Below are 26627 nucleotides of genomic sequence, written 5' to 3'. Positions count from 1 at the left end.
AGCAGCGCACAGAACCCATTCCGAAATTCACAATGCAGAGCGGGTGTGTCACTCCAGAAGCCTCCTGGGCCCCTGCACACTCCTTGGGCTTTCCAGCTCCTGCCCTTCTGTCCCTTCACCAGATTTTATCCACAGATCGTGTTCAGGTCATCGTGTATGAACACCGATTGTATAAAAAAATGTAGATAGAGTTATACAGTAGGTATGATCTTGTTCCATGTAAGTATTTTAATCCATTCATTTTGTGACATCTCATAAATAGCCCATTACTTCTCTTTCTGCAGATAGTATCTGTCAAATGGATATTTTTCCAGTGTGAATCTATCATAAATAAAACTGCTGTGAGCATTTATGTGCACAAATGATTTTAATTACATTGACTAAATAATGAAGTGTGGAACAGCTAAGTGATATACTGGGTTATTGTTGAACTTGGAAAAATCTAGTGACTGTTTTCTGAAATGACTAAACACCTTATGTTCCCATTAGTGTATGACACTTCTAGTTTACCTGTATCCAGGCCAATGATCAATATGGTCATTCTTTTTAAATTTTAATCATTGTAATATATGTAGAAGTTATCACTTTGTTTTTATTTCCTTAATGGCCTGTGATGTGTTTTTTCTGTACTTCTTTGTCATTCTCATATAATGACTGGTTTAAATGTTTCCTTGCCTATGTTTTTAATTGTACTATTAGTTTTCTTATTATTGTCTTCAGGTAGTTGAGGATGAAAACTCTTCATCAGATGTTAACTATAATAGTATCTTCAGTACGCTTGTATTTATATTCTCTAGTCCATTTGAAGAGAAGTTTCGACTTTTTATCAAGTTCAGGTTATTAATGTCCTGTTCAATGGAACACGTTCATGGTGTCATATTTGGAAGCAAATCAGGTTGCATAGTTCTGGAAGCCTAAGGAGAAACACAAATGTTGGCCCTGTTGTTGAAAAACAATAATGAATATTTGCATGGTATCAGAAGCTTGGGACCTTTGGAGTATTATATATAGCATATATTTCTTTATTTGCATATTTTCATTCTTCTGATATTTGTACTGCTGTTCTCATGTACTGTACTTTATATGTTACTATTTTGCTTCCATATTCAATTTTTTAAGAGATTTAAATAACAAAAAACATATGTAAATATTGACCTGTGCACTTATCATCACCAGTACTCTGTTTAGATTCAAATTTCTATCTGGCATAATTTCCTTTGTCCTTAAAGGACTTTGTTTAACATTTCTTGTAGTGAAGATTTGTTAGTACAGATTTTTTTCTGTGCTCACCTAGCATATCTTTATTTTACTTTGGTTTTTAATGACATTTTATTTGGGTTTAGAATTTTATATGACATTAATTTTTTTAGTTTCAGTATTCCAAAGTTTGCTCCATTGTCTTCTTGATTGATTGTTTCAAACAAGAAATCTGCTGTCAAGCCTCAGTGCTGGTTTCTTTCATTTTTTTTAATCTTCAAATTCATTGAGTAATTTGTATTCTTAATAGATGTTTGTGGTCAGTTTAGAGATTTTCCATCCATTATTCATTTAAGTATTTATTTACTGCCTCTTAATATTCTCATCTGGAGATTTTAATTAAATATATTGTCGCCTAAAGTTATCTGACAGATCCCTGAGAATCTTCTCTATCTTTGTCTCTTTCTTTCTCTTTTTAAAAATTTCTTTCAGTTTTTTTGTTCTCTGAGTATCAATGGAATCATTTCTGCTGCTAATTTATCTTTAGTTTTCTACAATTACTTAGCTGTTGGTCTTACACAGTGCAATATTTGTTTCACATTTCACGAATAGTAGTTTTTATCTTTAGAAGCTCCTTTGGACTTTTTTTTATGTCCTTAAACTTATAGTCAATGTGTAAAATGTAGCTATGCTGATTGAATATCCTGTCTAACTTTCTAACATTTGGGGAAACTGTAGGTCATTTGTGATTTTTTTTTTCCTCTTTGCTAGAGATTACATCTTTCTGCTACTTTATATGCTGGTAATTTTAAAAATGGGGTCCTCCGTACTTTGAGATTTGCCTTTTGGGATGCCGAAGACTTTCTCTTGCATTTGTTCTGCAATGCAGTTAAGTTAGTTGGAAATAGTTTGCCCTTTTCAAGTCTGACTTTCAAGATATGTGATGTGCGACAGATTTAGAGGTCAGACTAAGGCTAAATTCTCTTATGACTGAAGCAAAACATTTATGTTTACTCTCTTCAGTACCCCAGAACTTGTGAATTATTTTCAGTGTAACCACTGTTTCTGTTTCTGTGTGTGTGCATGTGTGTGCACATGTGTGTATGTATTGTGACCAGGTATGATAAGGTTCCTTTCAGGATGACTCATGCCAAGAAGGCCTGCTGTTATTATTGCCACAGTAGTTTCTTCTTAATGCAAAATCCTAGGAAAAGGAGGTAGAAAGAAGTTGTCAGTACACATTTAGAAGCTAGCTGAGTAAGTATTGAATATTCTGGTTAGTTCAGTTAAAAATCCCAGAATGTTTGCTAATTGCAAAAAATAGCGATAAGAATTTGAAGATTTATTTGAGATTCTTATCTGAAAACGGCATTAAGGACAAAAATAGAAAATGTGTATGTACAGTCAGAAATAGAAATGACTTCTAAGTAAAAACTGAGCTAAAGTATCTCATGCTCCACTCTTTGTATGTCAATAGCATTTAAAATTTAAGTAAAGTGCTTAGCAACTTGCTTAACTATCTAGGAAATATTCATGCTTCCTAATTTTGAGTATAAGAATACACAATACTTCCTCAAAGTACTTTTCAGTATCTTTTAAAAACTGATATTGCTGACAAAGAAAGGAATTGAATTAGAAGTATGTGGCTCTATCTGTGCGTGCTGGGGACACTTCAGTGACTGACACACAAGCTCACTGAGGAAGAGAGAGCTTTACACTTCTTTGCACATGCACTCCTGTGTTCAGGCAAGGCAAAAATAGAATCCTGAAAATACTAGAAATCCTTGACCTCGTACATAGTCAGGGTAGCTTTCACTGTATGTGATAACAATAGTTGGTTTACTTGGCTCTCAAAGGTTGGTGCTGAAAGGCACATTATAATTTTTATTTAAATACATGCAAGAATTTTGTGTATTATCATCTTTTGCAATTATCCAATTCAATTTAAGTTTAAAAATATGTAACTGCAGTTTATTAAGAATAAATTGGTGGGCCAATGTACAACATACATAATTATATAATTATTTATCTTTGTGTGATGAATAAATAGCTGGAAATACAGAGCCAACATTTGATTAATTTAAGGTCCAGTCCTGGGCTATGTGAGGGTCCATGGGAGTTCTAATAGGTCTGATTTCTTCGGGTCTTACAATTAGAGAATCTTTTCAGCAAATAGTGTTGGGGAACAATATTTTGCTTCCTGAGCTTCAAATATTGTCTTCCTTGTGGTGCTTTTAGACATCCTAAGTGTCTAAAAATATTTAACCCTGAATTCCTGAAATACCATTGTTAGATCCATTGCTTGGAACTTAAGGATTCTATCTACCACCTTCTTCTTCTCTTTCTTTTTCTTCCTGTTCCTCTTCTTCTTCTTCTTCCTTTTCCCTTTCTCACTCTCCTCCTCCTCCTTTATCCTCTTGCTTCTCCTCCTCCTTTTTCCTCTTTTTTGTACCAGCAATCAAACTCAGGACCTATGCTTGCCAGACAGGCCCTTGTGCCACTGAGCTATATCCCAGGCACTACCTTCCCTTTAATGAACTTTTCAAATATTGTTTTCTAGAATGAGAGCTTTACATAGTTATTATCACAATGTACTTTAGCAAGAGAGAATTTTAAGGCCACAATAGTTCTGGTGAAAAAAAGTTAAAATTTGTTAGTGTTTCTAATTCAAAACCCATACTTAACTTTATCTCAAGCATGCTCTTTCCTTCTTCTTAAGAGCTAAAAGGTACACATTTATTTGGAGCTTAAATAGAAAGTCTTTAAAAAACAATGAACTCAAACAGGGTGTGGTGGTGCATGCCTGTAATGCCAGCACTCAGGAGGCCAAGGCAGGGGGACTGCATGAGTGTCCAGCCAGCCTGGGCTACACAGTGAGTTCAAGGCCAGCTTGAACTGCATAATGAGACTGTTTCAAAAGGAAAAAAAAAAAAAAAAAAAAAAAGAAAAAAACCCAATAAAATTAGTTCCATATATGTATTTGGCTATATTTTCTGTGCAAATCAGTGAAAGGCTATTTTGACTAATATATTATGCAAATTATCAGAGGATTTATAATGTATTTGTAGGCAAAAAGCCATGTAATACCACTAATTTAACATATGGCTAATGGACACAAAGTCATTTTATGGGTTTTTCCCTCCTCCCTCAGTAGACAGGGCAGGAAGATATGATCTACTTCTTATAATGAAAGGGATTATAACCAAATATCTTACAACAAAAGACTATATAACAGGTACGGGATTCAGCTCAGCTGCATAAGCGGCTGCCTTGTAAGCACACAGTTGTGAGTTCAATCCCTAGTTACCAACAACAAAAACAAAAGACTGTGTAACAAAAGAAACACATAAGGAATTTAAATCACTAAAATTTTACATGATGTGGGAACCTGCAGAAATGATGAATCACAAAACCCCTGAGAAATTACTTCCTCTAATGCATAAGTTCTATGAAGATTGGAAGGCCATATAGAAATCACCTTGGACGAAGAATCCCATCTAATGTCAGTAGGCAACAAGGCTTGTGTGCGCAGACTCCTCCGGGCTCTCTGCCTGTCTTTCTTTCCCCTGGGATGGGGGCAGAACTCCTCTGGGATGAAAGTCTCCAAGGGAGAAGTGAGAGCGCATCTCTGTAGCTCTATGGCTTGGGGCATGGGAGAGTAGGAACTGCCTTGGGAAAGAGGAACTTTGGTGTCTGTGACTCAGTTCAGAGGACAAAGTGCGATGAGAGGCAGGAGCTGGAGACCTAAGAGGCCTTGCTTCCTGCACCTTCCTATGTCCTTTGGTTTCAAGTAGGCATTATGTTCCCGGCTGCAACATCAGCAAGCATTCGGAGAGCAGGAGCTGTTTTGATGTCGGGTTCTCCCCGCAGAGCCTGCAGGTGCAGGGTATGACAGCTGGGAGAGGTGAAGGGGCCTCGCAGTGGTGAAGCAGTGGTCAGAACTGGACACACGTGTTACCGATACCAAACCAGGTTCATCTTTACTCTTGGACTTGTGTAGCCAAACTCAAGACTGAGTGCTGAAGAAGCAGGAAAGGAGATGATTTTATTGACCAACAATAGAAATGGGCGATTACCCTGTAAATCCAGCTCTCCACCCACAGGAGTCAGGAGGTTACAGATACAAGGTAAAAGAAATAAATGAGAGGGATACCTATAAAAGGGGAAAAATAGTCACATTCACTTATTTATTTAAACTCAGACACTACCTCTTTCTTATTCTTTTATGGCTCACTCTGCCTGTCCTCACGGCATTTGTCAACTGTCATGGCCGTGGGAGGTGTGACATGTGTCGTACAGATGGGGTTATAATGGATGTAGTGGTTGACTGGTGCTTACACTAGCAGTCATTATAGGTCCTACTGGTTTTAACTGACGCAGCTGCAAAAGCCACCCTGGCCACAGGCGCCTAGCACTCAGAGATAAAGGAGAGTAGGGAGCGGGGTGGGTAGAAATGCAGGTAGGTCTCACAGCACTGCACGACTGGGCAGGGAAACCGTAACAGTGCAGTATGTAGGATGAGTGGACAGTGGCTTGGAGGTGACTGGAGCAAGGCTCCTGGAGGAGAGTTCTAGAGGGACTCCTGTGTCCACCAGGAGAAACTGAGTGTCGTTTTAAAGGAAAAGAGAAGAGGGAGCGAATTATCCTGTCTTTAGTTTTGGCTACTGTTTTCCTTGGTGTCTGGTTTCCTTTACGCAGCCCTTTGGGAGAGTTCCTGCATAGAATTTATGTTCCAGTTGGTCATAAGATAATTCATAGCTTTGAGCAAACTATCCACAATAATATTTCCTGCTATGAGGAATGCCAATATCTAATTAGATCTGCAACACTTTTTCTATAAAAATATTTAGATTCTAAAAGTTTTTAATCCTGTAAAACTTGTGTTGCTTCAGCTAATGGAAAAGTAACATCTCAGAAGCTACACTGATACAGTTAATACTAAGATTTATGTGTCTACAAACACAGTGTCTGTGATGTATACACACTAATGTTTTTGCCATGTATGTTATATTGTATATTATCTAATTTAAATAGTGATTAAAATGCATACATCATTGGGTGCTTTACCTTGATTTCTCTTTTGTCAGTCTGCTCTTTGCATGAGAAAACTTTGTGACAGTGATTGATTTAATTGAACCTACTTCTAAGACAATAATTGTTTTAATTAAAAATGCTGGCAGTTTCCCCCTATGTCTGAAGGCAGCTGGACTGATTTGCATTTCTTTCAATTCTTACTGTTGAGGGTAATAGATTTTGAAACATCTTTTTTTTCCTTGATATGTATGCATGTAAGCTTTCATTATTTCTATTTTAATTAATATTGGAGAGCATAATTAGCAAAGAATTTCATGCAAGGAGAATCTTCAAAACACTTTTAGCAAAATAAGCTGGTATAGTAAATTGAAAATTAGACATGAAGAAAAAAGAAAATTAAGACAGACAAAGAGACAAGACTAATTTCTGACATTTGCTTAAGCAGACTAGATATTGTGAATGCATAGTGTATTAAAAGATAAGTAACTTGCATTTTTTGAGTTGAAAAGTACTTTGTATTTTTTTGTGTGAATAGCTAGAATATAGGTGTAAGGCGTTTTTCAGTTTTTAATTGGGGACCTGAGTTGTAGGGCTTTGGAAAATATTGATATTGAAAACCAAAATGTTTTCTTTTTTTCAGGGTTTATATTTAAAATTTCCTAGAGGAATCTCATAGAAGCCCGGTTACCCCTACTGATTTAATGCAAACATGAGAAAAGATTGTGCATTTTTGTTACTTATTTGTGTATTTGTTTCAACTACATAATCCATAGAGAGACAGTATCATTTTTGCTTGGTGGGGTTGTTAATTTTATAAATATCATTTTCAATTCTTATCTCTGTAGGACTCTTCTCCCTTATCCTATTCTAACATTAGTTAAAGTAGGTGATATAACTTATATCTACCTATCTAGGAACACATCAAGTTTAATAGTTTGACAAAGCACAGGGAACAAGTGAATGAGGGCCAGTGTTCCTGTGTGACTTTCAGAATATAGGTTGCTCTAGCCGGCCTCAAGTAACCCCAAACTCTGATGCCTATTCATGTGTTAATTCACCATCAAAACTTACCTTCTATCCAGTGGTGACCTGGATCCCCAATCTCCCAAATGAGTGTACAGGTGGGGGTTAAATAAAAAGAGGCAAATTGTATGGTTTTAGGGCTCCAGGAGGATCAAATCCTTTTAATTGAGCTCAAGACTCTGAGGGCTAAGACAAAGACTTCTCTGGACCAGCCCACTTTTATTAGGACCAAGGACAAAAGTTGGGGAAACTAAGTGCAGTGCAGGCTATAGCAGGACCTTGGAAGTCACTTCAAGGACGTCTCCAAGTAAAGAATCAAGTCAATTCAGTAGCACTGTCTTATCATGAAGACATGGTAGAAGTGAGACTATAGGAGTAATTTCTGCAGTTGTAGTCTCTACCTTGTTAATTGGGATTGGAGCCAAGTGTCTGCAGCTGTGACCTTATCTTGCCCTTTGAGGTATCTCTGGCCTCACAGGTCACTACAGGCCTCAGCCAGGACCAGTGATTCATAGAGGTTCATTTACTATGAATCAGCTCCCATCACCAGGCAAGGGGCCTAGGACAGACTCACAGATAAACATAGAAAGCCAATAAGTAAAATTTAAATCCTGCTCAGTCACTTTGTAGTGGCCTCCAACAACCTCCTGTCCCATTTGTGAATACCATAAACTCCAAAGAAGACTACTATTGCATCCTCAGGCTGCAAGGCATGGCCTTGCATCTGCTTGGGGAGAGGCACCCCACTTGGGATGCCTTTGCTTTGGAGGAAGCTGCTTTTCTAGTTGCTGCCCTGTGTGGTGTTTGTATGAGACCTTCTTGATCTCTTGTCAGCAGTTTTTTCCTCACAGTGATGTGAAATAGTAGAGAGTCAAGCTTTCCAGCACATGTTAGACTAAACTTGAACTTTGGAGTAGACTTGACAAGTGAACAGCTACGTTCTCTGCGTCACGTATCCAGAGCTTTGTCCTACCCTTTTCTGATGTCTCCTACGTGGTACTGATATTTTCCTTGTGTATTTTTTTCTGCTTTGCTTTGGTTGTATATTGTTGACTTTAATGGAAAAGAGTTTTTATTTTCACTTTAATTATTTGAAAGGGTGAATTTAAGGTATCAATGGCCACGTTACACAATCGACAATTTTATAACCAAGGGTTCCACTAAAGTGGATATTTAACTGCATAAAAATAAAGTAGTTAGAATCCTTGAAAAGTTGAGCCAGTTACTGTACAATATTAGGATGTGTTTTCAGTTATTTGCATTTATGACAGTGATGTTTTTCACAAATATGGATGAAATGCTGTTTTTACTCATTCTTTGCCAAGATAATTAGTGGATTTTATTAAAATGTCTGTAGTTTATGACAAAATTTCATGCCTTCGTGGTAGAAAATTAGCCAACACACAAAATGTTGAAATGTTTTAGTTATCATCAAAATACAGTAAACTTAACATTTTGGTATATTACCTCTCACATTCCTTTTCCTTAATAGCATTTTTGCATATCATGCTTATGTAAGCTTATGCTTTAAACAAAGCTTTACAGCACTTAGAATTTATAATTAAGTTAGAGGCCTCAAGTGTGGAAGCATCTGGTGAGGAGACATGGACACTTTTAAGGCTTATCTGCAAGTGCTCCCGTGGGTTCTCATTCTTACCTGCAATACATGAAATTGCATGGTTTTTACTACTCCTTTGTCAGTACTTTTCAACAAATATCTAATGCACACCCCGATTTACCTAGAATCTTGATACGTGATGGTAAACAGTGTCACTCCTATTTACTTAACACTTTGCTATATAGTGGTGAATAATACTGCACGCTTTAGTTTCGTTTTGTATTAGTACCTATTTGTGGTACATGCACTTTACAGTCACTTTGGAGAGGGGCACACGTATAGAAGTCACCTTGATCCTTTTGGAATCCCTTTCTCCCCTGCCTCCCTCCCTCCTTTTCCAATTCCTCTTTCCCTGTTACATCTTAATTTCCTTATGAAACTTACAATCCATAGAAGGCATTAATTGTACAGTTGTACAAACAAAGAGAAACTATTGTTATGAATTATAAAGTGTAGTATTAGCATCTGTTTAGTAGCAGTAGTCAGAATATAGATGCAGATTGTGCACTTTTTCCCATATTTTCAATGTATTGAGGCTGTTTCAAAATTAAATGATTTTAATATTTCAAAATACGTTTTGTTTTGTTTTGTTTTTTCTTTTTGAGATAGGGTCTTGCTATGCAGTTCAGGCTGGCCTTGAACTCATTTTGTAGCCCAAGCTGGTCTCAAACTTGCAACACTCCCTCCTGCCTCAGCCTCCTGAGTTCTGGGATTACAGGCGTGCACCGGCATGCCCAGTTTTAAAATAAGTTAAACTTGTGATGAGTGCTGCCATGTATGTAAGGGATGAATCTGCCCTTATCTGGAGTGTCAGGAGAGTGCTACCAAGGATATGAAATATTTATGAATGCGGAGGATCAAGGAGGCGGAAAAGGAGTTCACCGGGTAAACTTATGACCACGTGGCTTCGCAGCTGTGCCAGTGTGCAAGGGCAGTTATGTACATGTGGACGTATTTGAGACAGTAAGGTAGAGGGGCAGGACAAATACGGGAAGCTATGGAATTCTTGTAGACCACCTACAGAGGCGGCCTAGATAGGCAGTAAAAGGACCTGAGCAGTGCATCAGGAGGGAAAACACTGAGGATGGTGTTCAGGGGATCGGCAGTATTGACATGAATGCTGAAATCAGGAGCACAAATACCTTTTAACCAGCATTGGTGGAGATGGAAGTGTTGAGTGAAAATCATACTGGAGGAGGCTTTTGACTTATTCCATTGCTTTTGTACCTTCAGTGATGGCTTGCGAAAGGATTGGGTATGTGGCAGTTAAAAAATGGGGTGCCTATTAGAAGGGATTTTCAGGACCTTTGCTCTTTTCTAACTTTGTGTTATGCTTTTGTATCGTACTTTCACCTCTGAGTTTGCAAGATTCAGGTTTAGACCCAAATGTGATAAGGTTGTGCGACACAGGGCTTTTTTTCTTTCTTGAAAGATTGGTTCATGTCTTATTTTAGATTCTTAAAATGTTTTAGATTAATTGTTCAATTTATAGAGGACACCTATCATAGCCAAAATCCAGAGGTAAATAAATGTTCCTTGTCGGCCTCTAACCTAGCACTTGCTGGTTATGTGTCCTTTATTAAATTACTGAATTGCTTTGTATATCAAGAGTCTCATCCTCAAAGTTGGCTTCCTACTAAGCAGATTTGTGGTGAGAACTCAATGAAATAATCAAATAACTTTCATGGAACAGTGGCACTGAAGAAGAATGCAATGTTATGCTTTTTCAAAACAAAAATATCAAGTACTGTGAAACTGCATAATCAAATCCATTTTTTTTTTAGTTTAGTTTTTTGTTTTGGTAATAAGGAGAGTTCTAAAACATAATTTTCTATATTTTTTCCCTCCCTTTACAGAAATGAGGCATGTTCTAGCAGTGTTAGGGAGCTTGTGAGTAGATGTGAGTATTGTTGCTGGCTTAGACTCATTTAAAAATAAGTGACATCAGGACAAAAGTTTTATAGAAATATATCCAGTCTCTCAGATTCTGTTTTCATTCAGTCAAGAAATTATCCCTTACATTTTTTACACTTTTGTTCTCTTCTTCTTCATGCTACCTGTTTTCAGACCAAAGCATAAATAAGATCTACCAAAACTCAGAAGTCTTTAGCCAATAGACAGAGTACATAACCAGTCTGTTTTAATGGAGAATGAACAGATGCAAGCACAATAAATTTCTTAACTAATGTACGTTTAAAAATTTTATGACTTTGGCAATTAGGTACTATGGAATAAGAAGCTTACACAACACAGTCTTAATATTCACTTAGGTATTGCTGTTTAAGATCCTACTTGTTTATAAACATCTATATCCTGATAAGTTGAGTGCCATTGGTGCTGGGATATGGTTTTGTTCATGAGCTATTTTGCAGAAGTTTTTTTCTAGCATCACATGAACTTTGAAACAGTGGTGGCTATTGGCATTCTGTTTTCATTTCTCCATGGTTAATCAAATATCTGATGCTGTGAAGGATGTTCTATTTGGGAGCACCTTGGAGTTTTGTGCATGTGTGCTCTTTGTGTCCAGTCACCTCTTTACAGTTCTGTGGTTTTTCTGTTGTTTACAAGAGGCCGGGTTCCCTTTTTCAGTAGCATCCTGCTGTTTGGACAGCGTGATTGCATTTGCCTGTCCCATTCTGCTGTTGTAGAAAAAAGCCAGTTGCCATGGTGAGAATTACGATGCCCCACATCCAATGTAGGCCTGAGGTAGGGATGGCTTTGAAAAAACTACATGCAAATAGTTACTTTCAAATAAATATTTCAGGAAGCATTGGATAACAAGGGCTGTTACCTCTTCTATGACTCGTCAAATGAAAAGCCAGTGATCTATGATCTCTGTTTTGATTATGATAAACATACGGTGCTCTCTTTTTTACTCCTGTTGATCAAAAATCAGAATCCATTTGATATAATTTGACTGTGAACTTTAGTTATCTAAACATATTTACCTAGTCAATTTGTCTAATTGCCCAGATTTCCACCTCAGGGATGACTTTCTTGATAGGGTATTATTTTTAAGCTTTTGTTTTGTTTATTTATTGCTTTTTGGTAATGTAAAGAGGAACCAAGGCCTTTTGCACATACGAGTACATGTTCTTCCACCAAACCACGCCCCCAGCCCTCGCTGTTGGTTTCCTGTTGAGGCTCACCCTGAATGTGGAAGCGGTGTTGCATTTCTCTATGGATCTTGTGAAAGTGTCACAGAGTCTCCCTTGCAAGTTGGGATGGAGACTTTTTGGACAACTAGGGATATTCTGCAAACTGGAATTATTTCTAAGAATGTGTATCAAACATTAGCAAATGTTAAAGAATGTAGGTTTCTAACATTTTTTACTTGTAAATTTAAGTAAAATGAAAACTACTGTTAAAAGTCTTGTTTTCAGTTTCTTAGTCACAACTTTATGAAGCTCCTGACATGCCACTCTGAATGATATTATGAGCTGATATTAATTGCAGCTTGAAATAATCAGCAAAATAACAGTTTAACTAATTTAATAATTTTAATGATTAATTTAGATACATATACATTAGTTTCATCAGACAGCCTATTTATTGTTTGTTGCTTACTATATTTTCTTTACCTTGTATGATTTCTGTACTCTGAGTTTGACAAACACTGGAATCTTAGAGTTGTAAAATAAATGTGTAAATAAATTTTCACGAGTAAATACCCCTTACTCGTGAAAAAAGAAAAAGAGAAGAAACTGCACCTTGTCACATCGTGAGGCTTATGATGACTATGTTTGCTTTTCAGATCCGCAGCTCAAGGGTATAGTGACCAGGTTATATTGCAGGCAAGGCTACTACTTGCAAATGCACCCCGATGGAGCTCTCGATGGAACCAAGGATGACAGCACCAATTCCAGTAAGTGACATCCTCGGGCCACCCGTGAGCACAGCTGGGAGGGCAGACACTCTCACTGCCTTTTAAAGAGGCATTTGCAAATAATCATGTTGGTTCATTTTTACAAATCTTACATGTCAGGTTGCCACTCCCAAGGTCACTAAGACCAACAGGAGAAGACAGAATGCAGAGACAAAACTTGTGACTGTTGCATAATTATGTCAGTCTCTGAGGTTTTCACACAGTGTCAGACTCAGCAATTACCCTTGCTTTTAATCTCCTTATTGTAAAATCTAGTAAGTACACTAGTGTATTAAGTTGAAAACTGAGTAAGTTTCCTTCAGTTGTATTATTTTACTAGATTAGATTCTTAACAATACTGTGGAAATTCCTGAGCTATAAGAATTAATTTGTTTCAGATAAAAGAGTGCTGTATAATTTTTTTTAAAATTTGCATTCAAAATGGAAAACATCTTTCTTACATGGAGAAGATCAGAGCATATACTTCTGATTACATATATTCAAAATGTTTAGCTACTTTGCATAGTTGGGTCTGTGATACTTTATTAAAACTCTGTACAGCTTCCACATCAATAATGTCTGTCTTTATTATTTCTTCACATTTAACTTTTCTGATGCCCTCTTGTCCCTCCTAACTCAGCTGTTTCCTGTCACGTACTCTGTTTACGCTGCCATCTGATTTCTCCTAATTTAAGAGTAGTTCTAAAGTAGACATACCTTTTACTGGAGTCAGTGAAAAGCAATAAATAAATAAATAAATAAATTTATTAGAAATATTTTATCACAGGAAATAGTCCCAGTGTATCAGGAGTAGAGAAGAATGTTTCCATCCATTTAACATTTACTCTTTCACATAGAAAAGATCATTCCATAAAAAGAAGGGAGGATTTGAATATGTATAATAAAATTATAAGCACTTTGTTTTAAACTCTAATAATCAAGTTTTTAGAAGTAGATTTTGAAAGCTGTTAATATAATAGAGGCTATTTTTATGCTTGGTGTTTCTGCGTTAAAAAATCACAATGCTTCTAAACATGTTGTTTACTTTCCTTAGGTTTTACCATAGCTTCACTTTTTATTTTTCCTATATGTTCTCTTTGTTTCTTCTTTATCTACACTTTCCTTCTCTTCAATTTTGATTTCTACTATATTTCCCTTCTAATTTTTAAATGTTTCCTATTACTGATGCATTGATTTTTATTTTATTCTGTTTTCTTTTTATTTATGAAAATAGAAGAGCAAAATTCAAGCACAAAAGAGGAAGCCTTTTGCTCATAAGACCAGAGTCAAAGACTATTGGCTGTTGAGATTTTGTTGTAAGTTAGGCTTTTTTAAATGATCAGTGCATTACTATTTTTTACTGAGATATGCTGTCTTTTTTTTTTTTTTTAATCCTTTTAAAATCCTCTTTCAGTCTCTGACCAAAAGAGATTTTCCTTTCCTCATGTCTTACAGTTGTGGGACCTAGGAAATTTAGATTCCTAAGCTCTGATGTCTTCAATGCGCTCTGCTTATCAGTGGCTAGAATCTAATAGGCCACCGGAATGAGCTTCTCATAACTCTGCTCCCTGTAGGAACCGTGATGCTCTGAAAGACTGAGCAGATGAAAGTAACTTCGTCCATATTATGAAAAACATTTTCGAGAAGGAAATAAGCTCCAACAGTATAAAAATCATGCTTCATTGGGCTGCTTAGATCAAATATTTCCTTCAAACAAAAATTTTATATATTTTTTCTTAGCTTTTTTTGCAAGGGTGGGGGTGATGTAATTCTAAACAAATTGCTTATCTTTAATGTCGGGACTCAGTGTCACACTGAGAAGTGTGAAGTAGACCTTGTCTTTTAAGAGTGCATCTTCAGAAGTAACAAGCAGCAGCACAGACTTTCGTACACTACGAAAGTGCAGGTGTAGACAGCGCACGCACGCACACGCGCGCACACACACACACACACACACACACACACACACACACACAATTTGGTTCTTATTACCATAAAAACATTAGACACTGGAGTGGAGAGCTGAGATACGTAGTAATGTAAAGATACTCCACTTCTGATCTCTGAATACAGGGGGCTTTTTCCTCATGCCCTGTGTCTGCACAGGAAGGAGCCAGAATAACTGGGCAATTCTGGAAAGCCTCTCTCCCCTGTCCATGCTGGTGAGAGACAGTCCGAGGAAGATGGAAAGATGGAGGGACCTGCATAAGGGAGTAAATCAAAACCAAATCATGGCAACCACTCTAGGTCTTTAATTCCTGCTCAAAGATCTGACCCAATGCTTCATTTCTTGCACATGAATTTGTAGGTTATGTGCACTTCGACTCAGTTTTGTCACCATTTCAACAGCTGCAAGGATATGAAGAGGCTAAGATAAATGATTTTTGTCCAGAAGCCTGCACATATTGTATAATTATAAAATTTATTAGAAATTTCCAGAATTAAAGCAGATTTGTAAATGCAGGGGAAGTTACTAATTAACTCCACTTTTGTGTACTAGTACCTTTTTACACTGAATGCCATCATTTTTAAGGTGAACTTTAAGATTATTTTTCCTCATTGTTAATTGTGTTGGTCTTCAGGTTCTTAGTTTGGAGCACAAGTCCTTTTAGTACTAAAAAGTTATGCATTAGAAAAATCCTGATATTTCTGTAAAATTAGCAAATTTTTCTTAGAGAAGCATCTAAATAAAATTTAATGTACAGCCTTTTTGGTTTGAAATGAAGAGAAATAATCCATAAATATGCTTCCTTTTTTGTAAAAATTTTCTGAACACAAACCATCCATAAATAGGAGAAATAATGAGAAATAATTTAAAACTCCTCTATCACCCTAAGTCATCAAACAACAGAGTTGAAGATTAGAATTTCAAATCTTTGAGTTCAACATATGCCTCTGTTTTTTGTAATTTTTATTTTAAAGAGAATAAAATGAAGCAAAAATGAAACAATAAATTCAATCAAAACAAAATAGTGTGACACAGGACTTTGAAACCAGATAATAGGCAGTCAACAATGGTTACTATAATGCCTCCTGTCTTCAAAATAGCTGCCCATATCTTCAGATATAGTAAAAATCAAACAAAATAGAACCAGTAAAAATAAAACAATAAATACATTAAAGAGCTTCAAAACTAGATAAAAAAATTCCCACCAACTGTGGGGTTACTTAGAGAATCTGAAGCACCATACTAGTGTATCCTTGTGGAAAAGTTAAGGTGCATTGGAGGTGAGGCAGAAAGACCACTGATGGTTTCTAGGGTTGCAGCCCAAGGTCTAGAGATCCTTGCTAGGGAGAAAGGAAAATGGTAAGAAAACGATTGATGGTGGGTGACTGGCCCTATCGAGAAGCTACTTGGCTGCTTAGTGTTGGTTACCAGGAGTCCAGGAAAGCTCTTCATAAGCGAAGTGACATCAGTGAAGACCCCATCACCATAGGCACTTCCAGAGTTGCAGGAAGGCTTTTATAGTTCAACGGAATGCTAGCATTACTACCAACTACCACACTTTATTAGGACCTGGTTTTTTCCTTCCTTCTGATTTACTTTTGATAACATTTTTTCTTATGTTCTCAAACTTCACTCATTGTTCCTATTAACAGATTTAGTGGCTGCTGGAAGTAGGATAAACCTGTGGAGATCTCAATGCACTAATGATGCCTGTGACTTCGGTTTTAACAAGTCCTACTCACTGTACATGTGGTGAGCCTGGTGATCTAATTCATAATCCTTGTCCCACCACCCCACAGGCTTTAGGATCTCACTTCTTACCTGGATTGTATATTATTAGGCTTATTTTAGAAGCTTTTTAAAAGCTTTCTTACACCCTAAACTCACCTCCTGGGGATTCTGACCTGAAGCTAGGTTTGTCCATTTTATTTATGAATGTAAGCAGTTTTAATGATCAACCAGGATTGGGAATCTCTTTTCTGTGGAGACTAGAATATTCTGCAGAATAAACAAAGTTTTAGGAATGTCTTTATTATTCTTATTGTTCTAGGCTTGGTGCCATGCTTTCGAATTACACAAAATTCACAGAGAGCAGAAAAATGTAATGTCCTAATATACCTGTGGTTTTGACTCAAAGGACAAACTCATCCAGGTCAGCTCAGAAGGTCCTTCCCATTACAGTAGTTTTATGGATTATACTGTATTATCACAGTGACAATACTAGTGTGATTTTTATAATTCAGGTCTCTACAAAGATTTAATATACCTTTTAAATATGAGTACTTTAGACTAACTTCTAAAGACTCTATTTCTCATGCCACACCATTCTGGCAAGGTCATGATATGTTTGCCTTCTAGAAATATAGTATTCTGGTTGATCAAATCTATGGTGTCCACAGATGCCATTAGCCATGTATGAAGTTTAAATAATTAAGTTTGAATTGATTAGGTTACAATAGTTCAATAGACAGAAATATAATTATATTTTTATGTCAAAATTTTGCACATAAATCGGGAATTTTTCTATTGAACCCATCCTTTCTAAATACAAGGAAAACAATACTGTGCAGGCATTCTAGAACTTGGGTATAGATACTTTGAGATATTAGGAACAATAACACCTAACCATTGGACGAGACTGTGTAACTTTGTCCACCTTTTTAAGAGAAAACTTGCTAAACTGAAACATAACTTGTAGAGTCAGATTTTAATTATGGACTGAGTAGATTCTTAGGATGAAGTCAAAATTGCCCATATTACAAGACTTTTGTGGAATACAATTGAAAGCCTAAAGTTAGATATTTTACTTAAGTATTTACATAAAACATTAGTGCTTTTAATACCTGTTCTAGCCTGGTCCTATTGCTCATTATTAGATTTGAATTAAGAGGATCTTTAGTGAGAAAATATAAGCTTTCTGTCTATAATTAACAGTTCTCTTATATCAAAAATAAAATCTCCACATTAAGCAGCTATCACTCCAAATGATGGTCCAAAACTCATTAAGGGAATGTGTGTGTATCCTGGTATGAAAGGGCACTACCTGGATTTTAGTCTTTAAAAAATCAGTTATACCATTGCTATCTGCACTGTGTGAAAAATATATAAAAACAATTTATTAACAAAAGAAACAAAGAATGGAAATATAAATGGATTTTATCTTTTGGGGGGAAAACAACTTTCTTCTCCTTTTACTTTAACATGTATTCATGGTTTTATAAAATATTAATAAAGAAAATTGTGTCTCTGAAATTTACATGCCATTCCCTTGATTAGGTCTTTCTAAATTTAGCCTATGGGCAGGTGTGCACCTTTCCCTTGCCCTGTTTGCATGCCCTATCGGTTCTGCAAAGTAATTTAGTTTTGGAATTACCTTTTGCACTTCTGGCCCACACTGTACTTCAGGGGAAGATTGCACCTTCTGTATGAAAGATGAGAATAAGCACTGGACTCTTCTGCTTCTGCAAATCTTCACAGTTGGTTTCTTTGGGAGTCTTTGGGTGTCATGAGATTGTGATACTAGAACCATGACTGCAGCATTGGTTCTGTTTATTACCCTGGCACTTCTTAAGAAGGCTCTCAGCAAGATTGCTGAGAAGGTTTACAAATTAAAGGTGAGGTGTTAATTTTACACTTAGCAGAATCTTTCTTGTTATGAGGAAAAATAGAAGTTTTGTGGTTGGAACCTCTCACAAAGTAGCAATAAAGCTGGTGTTTCTGGAGGCAAAGCAATGGGAGAGGGAAAAGCTGTGGTGATGCTTGGCTGCTTCCTGCCTGTTCACCATGGGCCACATTTGTCTTCACAGCACTGTTCAACCTCATCCCAGTGGGACTGCGCGTCGTTGCCATCCAGGGGGTGAAGACAGGGTTGTACATAGCCATGAATGGAGAAGGTTACCTCTACCCATCAGTAAGTAACATGCCAGAGAGACTGGCCATGTGCTCCATGTCTGTCCTATAACAGCCACAGCAGTAAAAAACACCAGAAGGTTCCCCAGGCTCTGACATTTTGCTTCAGTGCTTGATCTTTATTTGAAAGCTGCAGGAGCTACTTGTTCATTATTCAACAACGTTTGGTAGTAATGAGTCCACTACAGGAAGAGAGTGCTATGTCTTCAACTGTACGTTTGCCATGTTTTACGAAGGGGCCCTGTTTATAGAAGATTGATCAGTTTGGAAACGATTAATGTGATGTAAATATAATCTCTTCTATTTCCACTTAGAAATGCACTCGTCTTAGAGAATTTCTTCTTGTGAATTATTTTTATCATTCTCATGCACTGTATATTAATTTCTTTTTAATTCATACAATACTTGTGAAAAATTATGGGTGCAACAGAATATTCTGATCAGTGAATGCATGGATCAAATACAACATATCAATCACCTTAGCAACATATTATTTTGCAATTAGAATGTTAAAAATCTATTCTTAAATAATTTTGGGATGCACAATACATTATTGTTAACTGTGGTTATTATGAACTGTGATGGATCACTGAAACTTATTTCTCCAGTCTCACTGAAAAATGTCACTTTTGATCACCATCTCTCTTTTGCCCATCAATTCCTCCCTACTCCCAAGCCTCTTGTAGTCTCTATATGAGTGGTATGTGCTTTCTTAGATTCAATACATAGGATTTGATCTCACTTATATGAGACATATAAAAACATTCATGTAAGGAGTCAACTTACATGAATTCTTAAAAAGTGAAAAAAAGAGAGTGCACATGCCTGTTAATATGTATTAGGGATTGGTTCAGGATACCCTGTGGGTACCAAAATCTGTGAGCACCAAGTCCTTTATGTAAAATGGCATAGTATTTCTGTACAACCTACCACAACCATCTTGTGTACTTTAATCATCTCTAGATTACTTAGAATACCTAACACGATCTGAGTGATGTATAAATAGTTGTTATAGTACATTGTTCAGGACGTAATGACCAAATGGAAACTCTGTATGTGTCCCATGCAGCAGTACATTTTAAAATGCTTTTGATCTGGTTGTTTGAATCCACATATCCTGAGCCTGTGGGTAGAAAAGGCTGAGTTTATGTAGTTTTAAAATGATCATGGAAATGGTGCAAGTATTATACTGGAAAAATAAAAATTTCTAATTTTGAAATGTGTTCATCCAAATCTAAGCCAAGTCTGTTTGGTGTTAATATTTTCTAAGAGTTAAGCATTTCTCTATCCATATAGGTGCCCTGGAGTATTATCTATTTCCTAATAATTTTCAGTAGATGTGCTATATCCATGCATTATCATAGTTAGAATTTATTTCTATTGCAGCTCTAAGCAATAAAGCCTTAAATGAAGGTGCATCTTTCTACTATTTTTGAGGCTGTCAGCGGATTACAGTCTTAAATATTTTAGAATGTACTTTATTATATTTGCATATCACTTTTATATTAAGTATTTAAAACTCTGCTCTTAATTAAATAGTGCCAAAATCTATATCTAAGCATGCACACCCAAATAAATACCCAAAGCAGAACATTCTCAGGAAGCCTTCCATGAAATGCAAGCTATTTCCTCAGTAACCTGGGAAACCCTGTTAGAGAGAAATGAGATGCCAGCTGTGGATTCCCTCCTCAGTGTGCTGAGAAAGCACAGGCTGCCCTGAGTCTCCAGCCCTTATCTAAGGTCGCTGAAGGGCATCCTGCTCACAGAACCGGGTCTTCCTTTATGCAAATTGGCTGCCGCTCTGTTGTGGACCAGGCACACTGAGCAGATCAAGCTAGAATATCCCATGCTCTGGGTTTCAAAACACTAGTCAAATAGAGATCATCTTCCAGAGATGACTCATTCAGATAGAAAGCAATTTTATTGATTTGACATTTGTTTGGTTATTTCAGTTTTTTTATCTCATCCCCCAAGTAATCTTCGTGAGGTGAACAATCACCAGGTGCTGCAGTATCTGCAGTGGTCTCTGCTTCTGCCTTTCTGCTGATAATTTTATGAGCAGGTTGTGCTCTGAGATCTATGCTGTTGTTTTCAGACAGCATTTATATTTGTTTCATCTGTTTTGCTACTGAGGGACATTTTAAAAAACATTTCACAGTGTGATTTGTAAATGTAAGCTGTGCTTCTTTAAAAGTAGGGTGTCTTCTTTAAAAGTCTGGTTATTTTAAAATCTAAACTGTGTGGTTCTACAGGCCCGGTGCAAACCCTAGCTCTTTGTTCATGGCCTTCCTTCTCAGAACGAGACCCCACAAAGGACACACCCTAGGACAAGCTGCAGGTTTCTTTACCTGCTGAATTTTCTTCTACTGGTTCTCCTGATACTTGCTTAGCTTCTGGGCTTTCTGGGGCAGGGATGATTCTTTGACTTACAAATCTCAGTATCTCTGAGCCATGTACCTAGGGTCTATTCCCAACAGAAGGGTCCTCATCATCCTGCATCGTCCTGCAGGGAAAGGATTTACTTGAAAAATAAAACCAATGTCAAATCTTTATGAATATTACAGACAGTACTTTGTTTATAACATTGCAATAAAATTTGAACTTCAAGTTTTTTCTGTTTGAAGAATTTTTCCACAATTATAGAGTTTCTGAAAATAACAATATAGAACACAATGTAAACTTATTGTTTATAATATAATAGCTACACTTATACAGTAATAATTACAGTAGTATTTGTCCACTTTGCCTAGCACTGTTTCTAGGAAGTTAGCTCATTTAGTTCTCCAAGCAACTTCTTTATATAGCAAATACAATTAAAATAAGAATAGTAATGTACAAACACTATTAGAATCTGTTTGAAGTCATTCAGGCAGCAAAAAAAAAAAAAAAAGCAGTATGTGAGTATTGCTAGTCTGACTCATTAGTTTACATTTTTAACGGTTTTACTATACTGTTTTCATGCGCCAGACATTTTTCATAACATAGTCTCACACCTATCTTAACACGAAGCTATAAACTCATGATGATGTAATTAAAACCTTTCTGAAATAGTTACCTAAAAAATACACTTCAGGGCCAGAAATTCTCATTTGAAACATAATCTGTTATGTTTGGGAATTTTTGAATAATAAATTAACATGTGTTGGGGAAGTGCTGGATAACAAATAGTGAGTATGTAATATTCTGAACTTCATTACATTCACCGTTTGAGCTTTATGTTTTAAAACCAACATTGCTAATCCAGTTTAAAACATCTTAATTAGGTATAGTTTTAAAAATGACTATTATAGTCAAGTTCAGATTTAAAGAAAAAAGAAAGATTTAATTTGTTAAATGAAATAAATCTATGTTAAGATTATGCTAACTTTAAAGAAAAAATGTTCATGCAGTGCATACTAGTGTGTAATGTGGAACTGATTTTGTAGCAGATCTGTAGACCTAGTATTTGGGAATAAAATAGTCATTCAAAGATAATTCCCTTCAATAAAATTATTCTGTGGGTAGAACTCAATGTAATTATTTCTCTGTCTTTCAGGAAGTGGCCCGTAGTGATCTGCTATCCAAATAAAGATATTCCATGTGTCAGATAATCCCACCTTAGAGGGAAAACACACTATCTTGCCTGAGATGTCAATAACCACAATTACATTGCTAAAGGCACTTGTTCCCTGGGGAATTTTTTTTACCTCGCAATGACAATAATTGTTTCTTTTTTGGTTGTAATAGTTGTAATATGTTACTTGATATGTGTCTGAAAAATTTAATCTCATATATAGGCCATTTTCTTCAAGGCATAGTGGAAACTCCAAGGGCATAAAACAGAACCAACAAAAAAATATTGGTTCAATATTTACACATTTAAAAATGATTATTTTAGGAAAAAAGTACATTTTTACCAACTATAAACTATGACTAGTGCTGAAGGCTAAAGTAAATTTTTTATTGCATTGTTTTTCAAATAAACCCATGACTTTGAAAGACTAAGACAAATCTCTATAGAAAAGCTAAGATTTGGAAAGATAATTCTAAATACTGAAAAGAAATTTAGAACTAAAGGAAAATATCATTTATCATCTAGGCAGTGATAAGAAATAGGTAAAATCAGAAAGTCTTTCTGTAAAGAAAATAAAAAGGGGGATGGAAAGAAGGAAGAGACAGGAGAGAGAAGGAAGAAGTGGAGGCAGGAAAGGAGGAAGGAAGGAAGGAAGGAAGGAAGGAAGGAAGGAAGGAAGGAAGGAAGGGAACAGTCTGGTGGAAAGTCCAGAAATCAAATTAATAAATTATTACCCCCAGCCCACTGGTGATTCTAAAGTTAAGTTGATATTCCAACAATCCACACTGCATAAACATTGCAAAGGACCACGGCAGTAATGATGATAACTCTAGACCACCGGGGTGGAGACACAGCTAGTAAGAATGGGTGAAAAACTTTGGAGTGAAGCGCAAAGAGGAATTGTCTACAATACACAGTGGCCATCTGAATATGGAGATGATGGAGTGGTGGCTCTCACCAATATGACTGCCAACCTGCCTGTCACTGACAAAATACCCAACACCCACAACTGAAAGGAGGAGAGGATAAATTTGACTCATAGTTTTGGGGGATTCAATCCATGGTCAGCTGACTCTAAGGCAGAAATGCCACAGTAGGAGGGGTGCTCTAATAAAATTGCTCACTTATGGTAGCAAGATGAGAGAGAAGAAGGGAGCCTGGGAAGAAATTGTACTCTCTGAAGCCACATCCCCAGTGACATACCTATGCTGGTCAGGCCTGGCCATCTAACAGCAGGTTAAGCTGCATATTCATCAATGGATTAATCCACTGATGTACCCAGCTGCCACGATCCAGTCAGCATGTGAGAGCCCCACCTCTGAGTACATGAGACTTTTAGGGGGCATCCTAGACCTAACCTATAACAGATTGGCTCAGAACATGGTTGACTATGGGCTGTGATGTTTTTAATGAGGAAACACAACTCAGGAGAAACGAAGAGGAGGAAGATACTCCCTTTAGTGTTGGACCTGTTTGTGTGCCATCAGGATGTCCAGGGCGTTGTAGTCCCAGGATACTCCTACTAGGTGATGGGCGAACTCATTTATTGTGGAGGAATGGGTCAAGGCTAAATGCTATCTTAGCATGGGTGCACAGATAGAATTGTTCTCTGATAGGTGGTAATTAGTCTCCTTATTTTCCTTCTTGTGAGACAGGAATGAAGGAATGACATCAATAGTATCATTGTGGTAAAGTTAGAAAGTAGAAATAACTATTAAATAAGCCTACTTTTTGAGAAAGCTTTCTAATATATCTTACTGAGTATAGAGAATTGACTGAAGCAAACTTGGATGCTAGAGTAGAGAATTAACTGATAAAAATTCAGAACTTGTCCCATCATGAAAAATTGATGGTAGTAATACGAGAAAAGATATCAGTCCTCCCAGTCTGCTCACAGGAGTTCATAACCCTCAGCCAGTGTAGGGTTTGCTCAGGTTGCGTTGTAAATAACCAGACCTCAGGAGTGACCTAGCAGATTCCAAGACTCTAACTCAGGAGTTGAACCACAGTTTTCAGTGTGTATCCCAGGCATTTCTTGTGTATGTGTCTGAAAGAGCACACTTTGTTAAACTTAAGTTTGCATCCCCGTTCCATAAGACATGACTTTTAGACGGATTTCATGCTTTTGCATTTGCATTGATGATGGTGGTGGTGATGGTTCATAAATGCATGGCTTAGCCCAAGGCCCTTAAAGTAAGCAGAAAGTCTAGGCCTACTGACCAAGTGAGTTGGTCTTTGAGGATGTGCATAGAGAAAAGTTCTGTGCACTGTCCCACTTCAACTGTGATAAGAACAAGGCAAGAAATATGTCTTTGAAAGCCAACCTAGTAGTAGCAAGAATGCTGCTGAGACTTGGGAAGATATAAAATGAACTGTTAAATTCTGAATCAATGAGAGTTGGTTTGTAATCCTGAAAGAGATATCCAGTCTACATTTAGTGATGCTCCAGGGTGGATGTGGCCTGAGGTGATCAACAGAGGGATCACCATAGGGCTGCTGGTTGTGCTGGAAGGAAGGGCAGGACCTCCACAAGTGCACCTGTAGGATCAGTTATTCACTTCAACAGACCTGAGTTGCTGCCAAAGTTAATGTTTGTAATTTTAGGAAAATACCAATAAAATAAGTATATTTATATTTAGTTAATTGTTAATGTTGCACCACCAAATCTTTATTTTCTTTCAGATTTAATTTTGTTTTTATCTAAGCACACAAGTTCCATATCTGGGTGAAAGCAGACTTACTTCCTCCTTCCCTGGTGTTCAGCAGTTCCCTGGTGCTTGCCACAAGGGTAGAGCTTACTTCTGAGCTTCTTGTCTACATCCTGTATCCAGTCGCTGCCAAATTTCTATGGTCTCATCACTATAAGATTTCTTACATATTTGCACCAAAATGTTTACTTAGCAAAAGTTAAACAGATAAATCAGTACCATGAGAGAGTCTGCATAAAATATGTGAAAGCTATTTTTATTCAATAGAATCACCTAAAATATAGGATGAAAAATGGTGGTCCAGGTGTGAATAATGAATTCCTTTGCTGTTCTTTAGGAAACACTGGTGTATGCCTTCTGTCCACAGCTAGTTTCAAAGTACATTAAAAGTCAAGGTTTTAAACAAAATGTCTGAAAGAAGAGTTAGCTTTTTTTTTTTTTTTCCTTTTTCCTTTTTATCGGTACCAGGGATCGAACTCACAGACTGCCTGCTTGCAAGGGAGGCGCTTATACCACTGAACTAAATCCCCAGCCCACTATTTTAAGAACATTTTGACCAAATAAGTCCTATGAACTTTTCCCAAAATCTGTGATTTCATGAATATATTAGTCCATTTTCTGTCACTCCCTAAATAGTGGTAGTTACATAGGAAATCTTTAATCTATTATTCTTGATTGATAAATTTCCACAGCAATTTTTATTAATGTATTCCTTGAAAGCGTTCATGTTCAGAGCATGTATTGTGAATATCATTTATTTTTTTCTCAGCAAGAAACAGCAAGTGATGCCAAAGATGATATGAGTCCATATAACTATCAATTTAAAGTCACAGAGAAGCATGAATTTACACACTGTTGTCTTAGTGTTCAATGCCTGCATTCTAATATGTTTATATTTACATCAGTGAAGTGAGCGGTAATTTCTGAACCATAAGAGAGACTCTTGGAGCCTAAAAAAAGTAAATAAATAAACTCTGTTTCTGACACTGTTGCTATCACTTAAACCTGAACATTTTATTTTAAAATTAAAAAAGAATAAAAACGATGATACAGAATTTTTAAAAAAAAAGATAGGATTTTAGCAATGGTTAATATACTGTGTATTACTGTCTTTGAAGTAGTTTTTCAAATTACAAGATGTAGGCATAAAAATGATTGAGCATTGAAAGCACAAAGTGTTTTTTCTGATGAGCTAACAAACTAGTATAATTACGTATCTTGTATACATAATCTTTTCCTTTTTTCTTTCCTCATTTACCCCTCCCAGTTCTTTCCTTTTGAGCAGTTTCTTCCTCTTTCACGTGAAAACGGAACATTTTAAAGCAAAAGCCAAGAATCATAACCACAAAATATCTTTATTATCTTTTATTTCATAAATTGATACAAAATCTCTTGCTGTTATATTCCTTTTCTGTTTGAAGAAAAAAAATCACAAATGTCACTGCAGTTTGCATTTTCATCCTAATTTTGTCTAGCATGAAAAACTGTATAAAATACTGTAAGTACATTAGTAACAAAATGTAAGCTGACCAAGATGTTTGAAAATTTCTTTTAGGGTATGTGTACAGGATAAGTAGGAAATGGTGAGAGGAATTTTTATATACAAGGAATTTCAAAGATTGTCTAAAATGCTGTGCTTTAACATGCTTGATTAAATAATACTAGAGAATAAACCATGTGTGCTTTTACTTGCTATGCAGTAAAAATGCAAAAATCTGCATAAATGGTAAGAAAATGACTATGCCTTGGAGTGAATGGCGAATGAATCATGG

At 36.5% G+C, this 26627-nt stretch overlaps 1 protein-coding gene across 4 annotated transcripts in view; it reads left to right on the top strand.

The window, feature by feature from the left end:
• Fgf14 (fibroblast growth factor 14) overlaps positions 1 to 26627 on the top strand; it is a 629948-nt gene that overhangs the window by 446631 nt on the left and 156690 nt on the right. For all 4 annotated transcript variants that reach the window (XM_063247000.1, XM_063247001.1, XM_063246999.1 and 1 more), the window contains 2 exons: positions 12627 to 12737; positions 18492 to 18595. In XM_063247000.1, the coding sequence (XP_063103070.1) occupies positions 12627 to 12737; positions 18492 to 18595 (215 nt within the window). The remainder of the gene's footprint in view (positions 1 to 12626; positions 12738 to 18491; positions 18596 to 26627) is intronic.

This window comes from Cavia porcellus, unplaced genomic scaffold (assembly GCF_034190915.1).
Source record: "Cavia porcellus strain 051 isolate PalLab524CR breed Dunkin Hartley unplaced genomic scaffold, mCavPor4.1 scaffold_4, whole genome shotgun sequence".
NCBI classification, from domain to species: Eukaryota; Metazoa; Chordata; class Mammalia; order Rodentia; family Caviidae; genus Cavia; species Cavia porcellus.
Note: the sequence above shows the minus strand (reverse complement) of the source record. Positions and strands in the feature narration are given on the sequence as shown.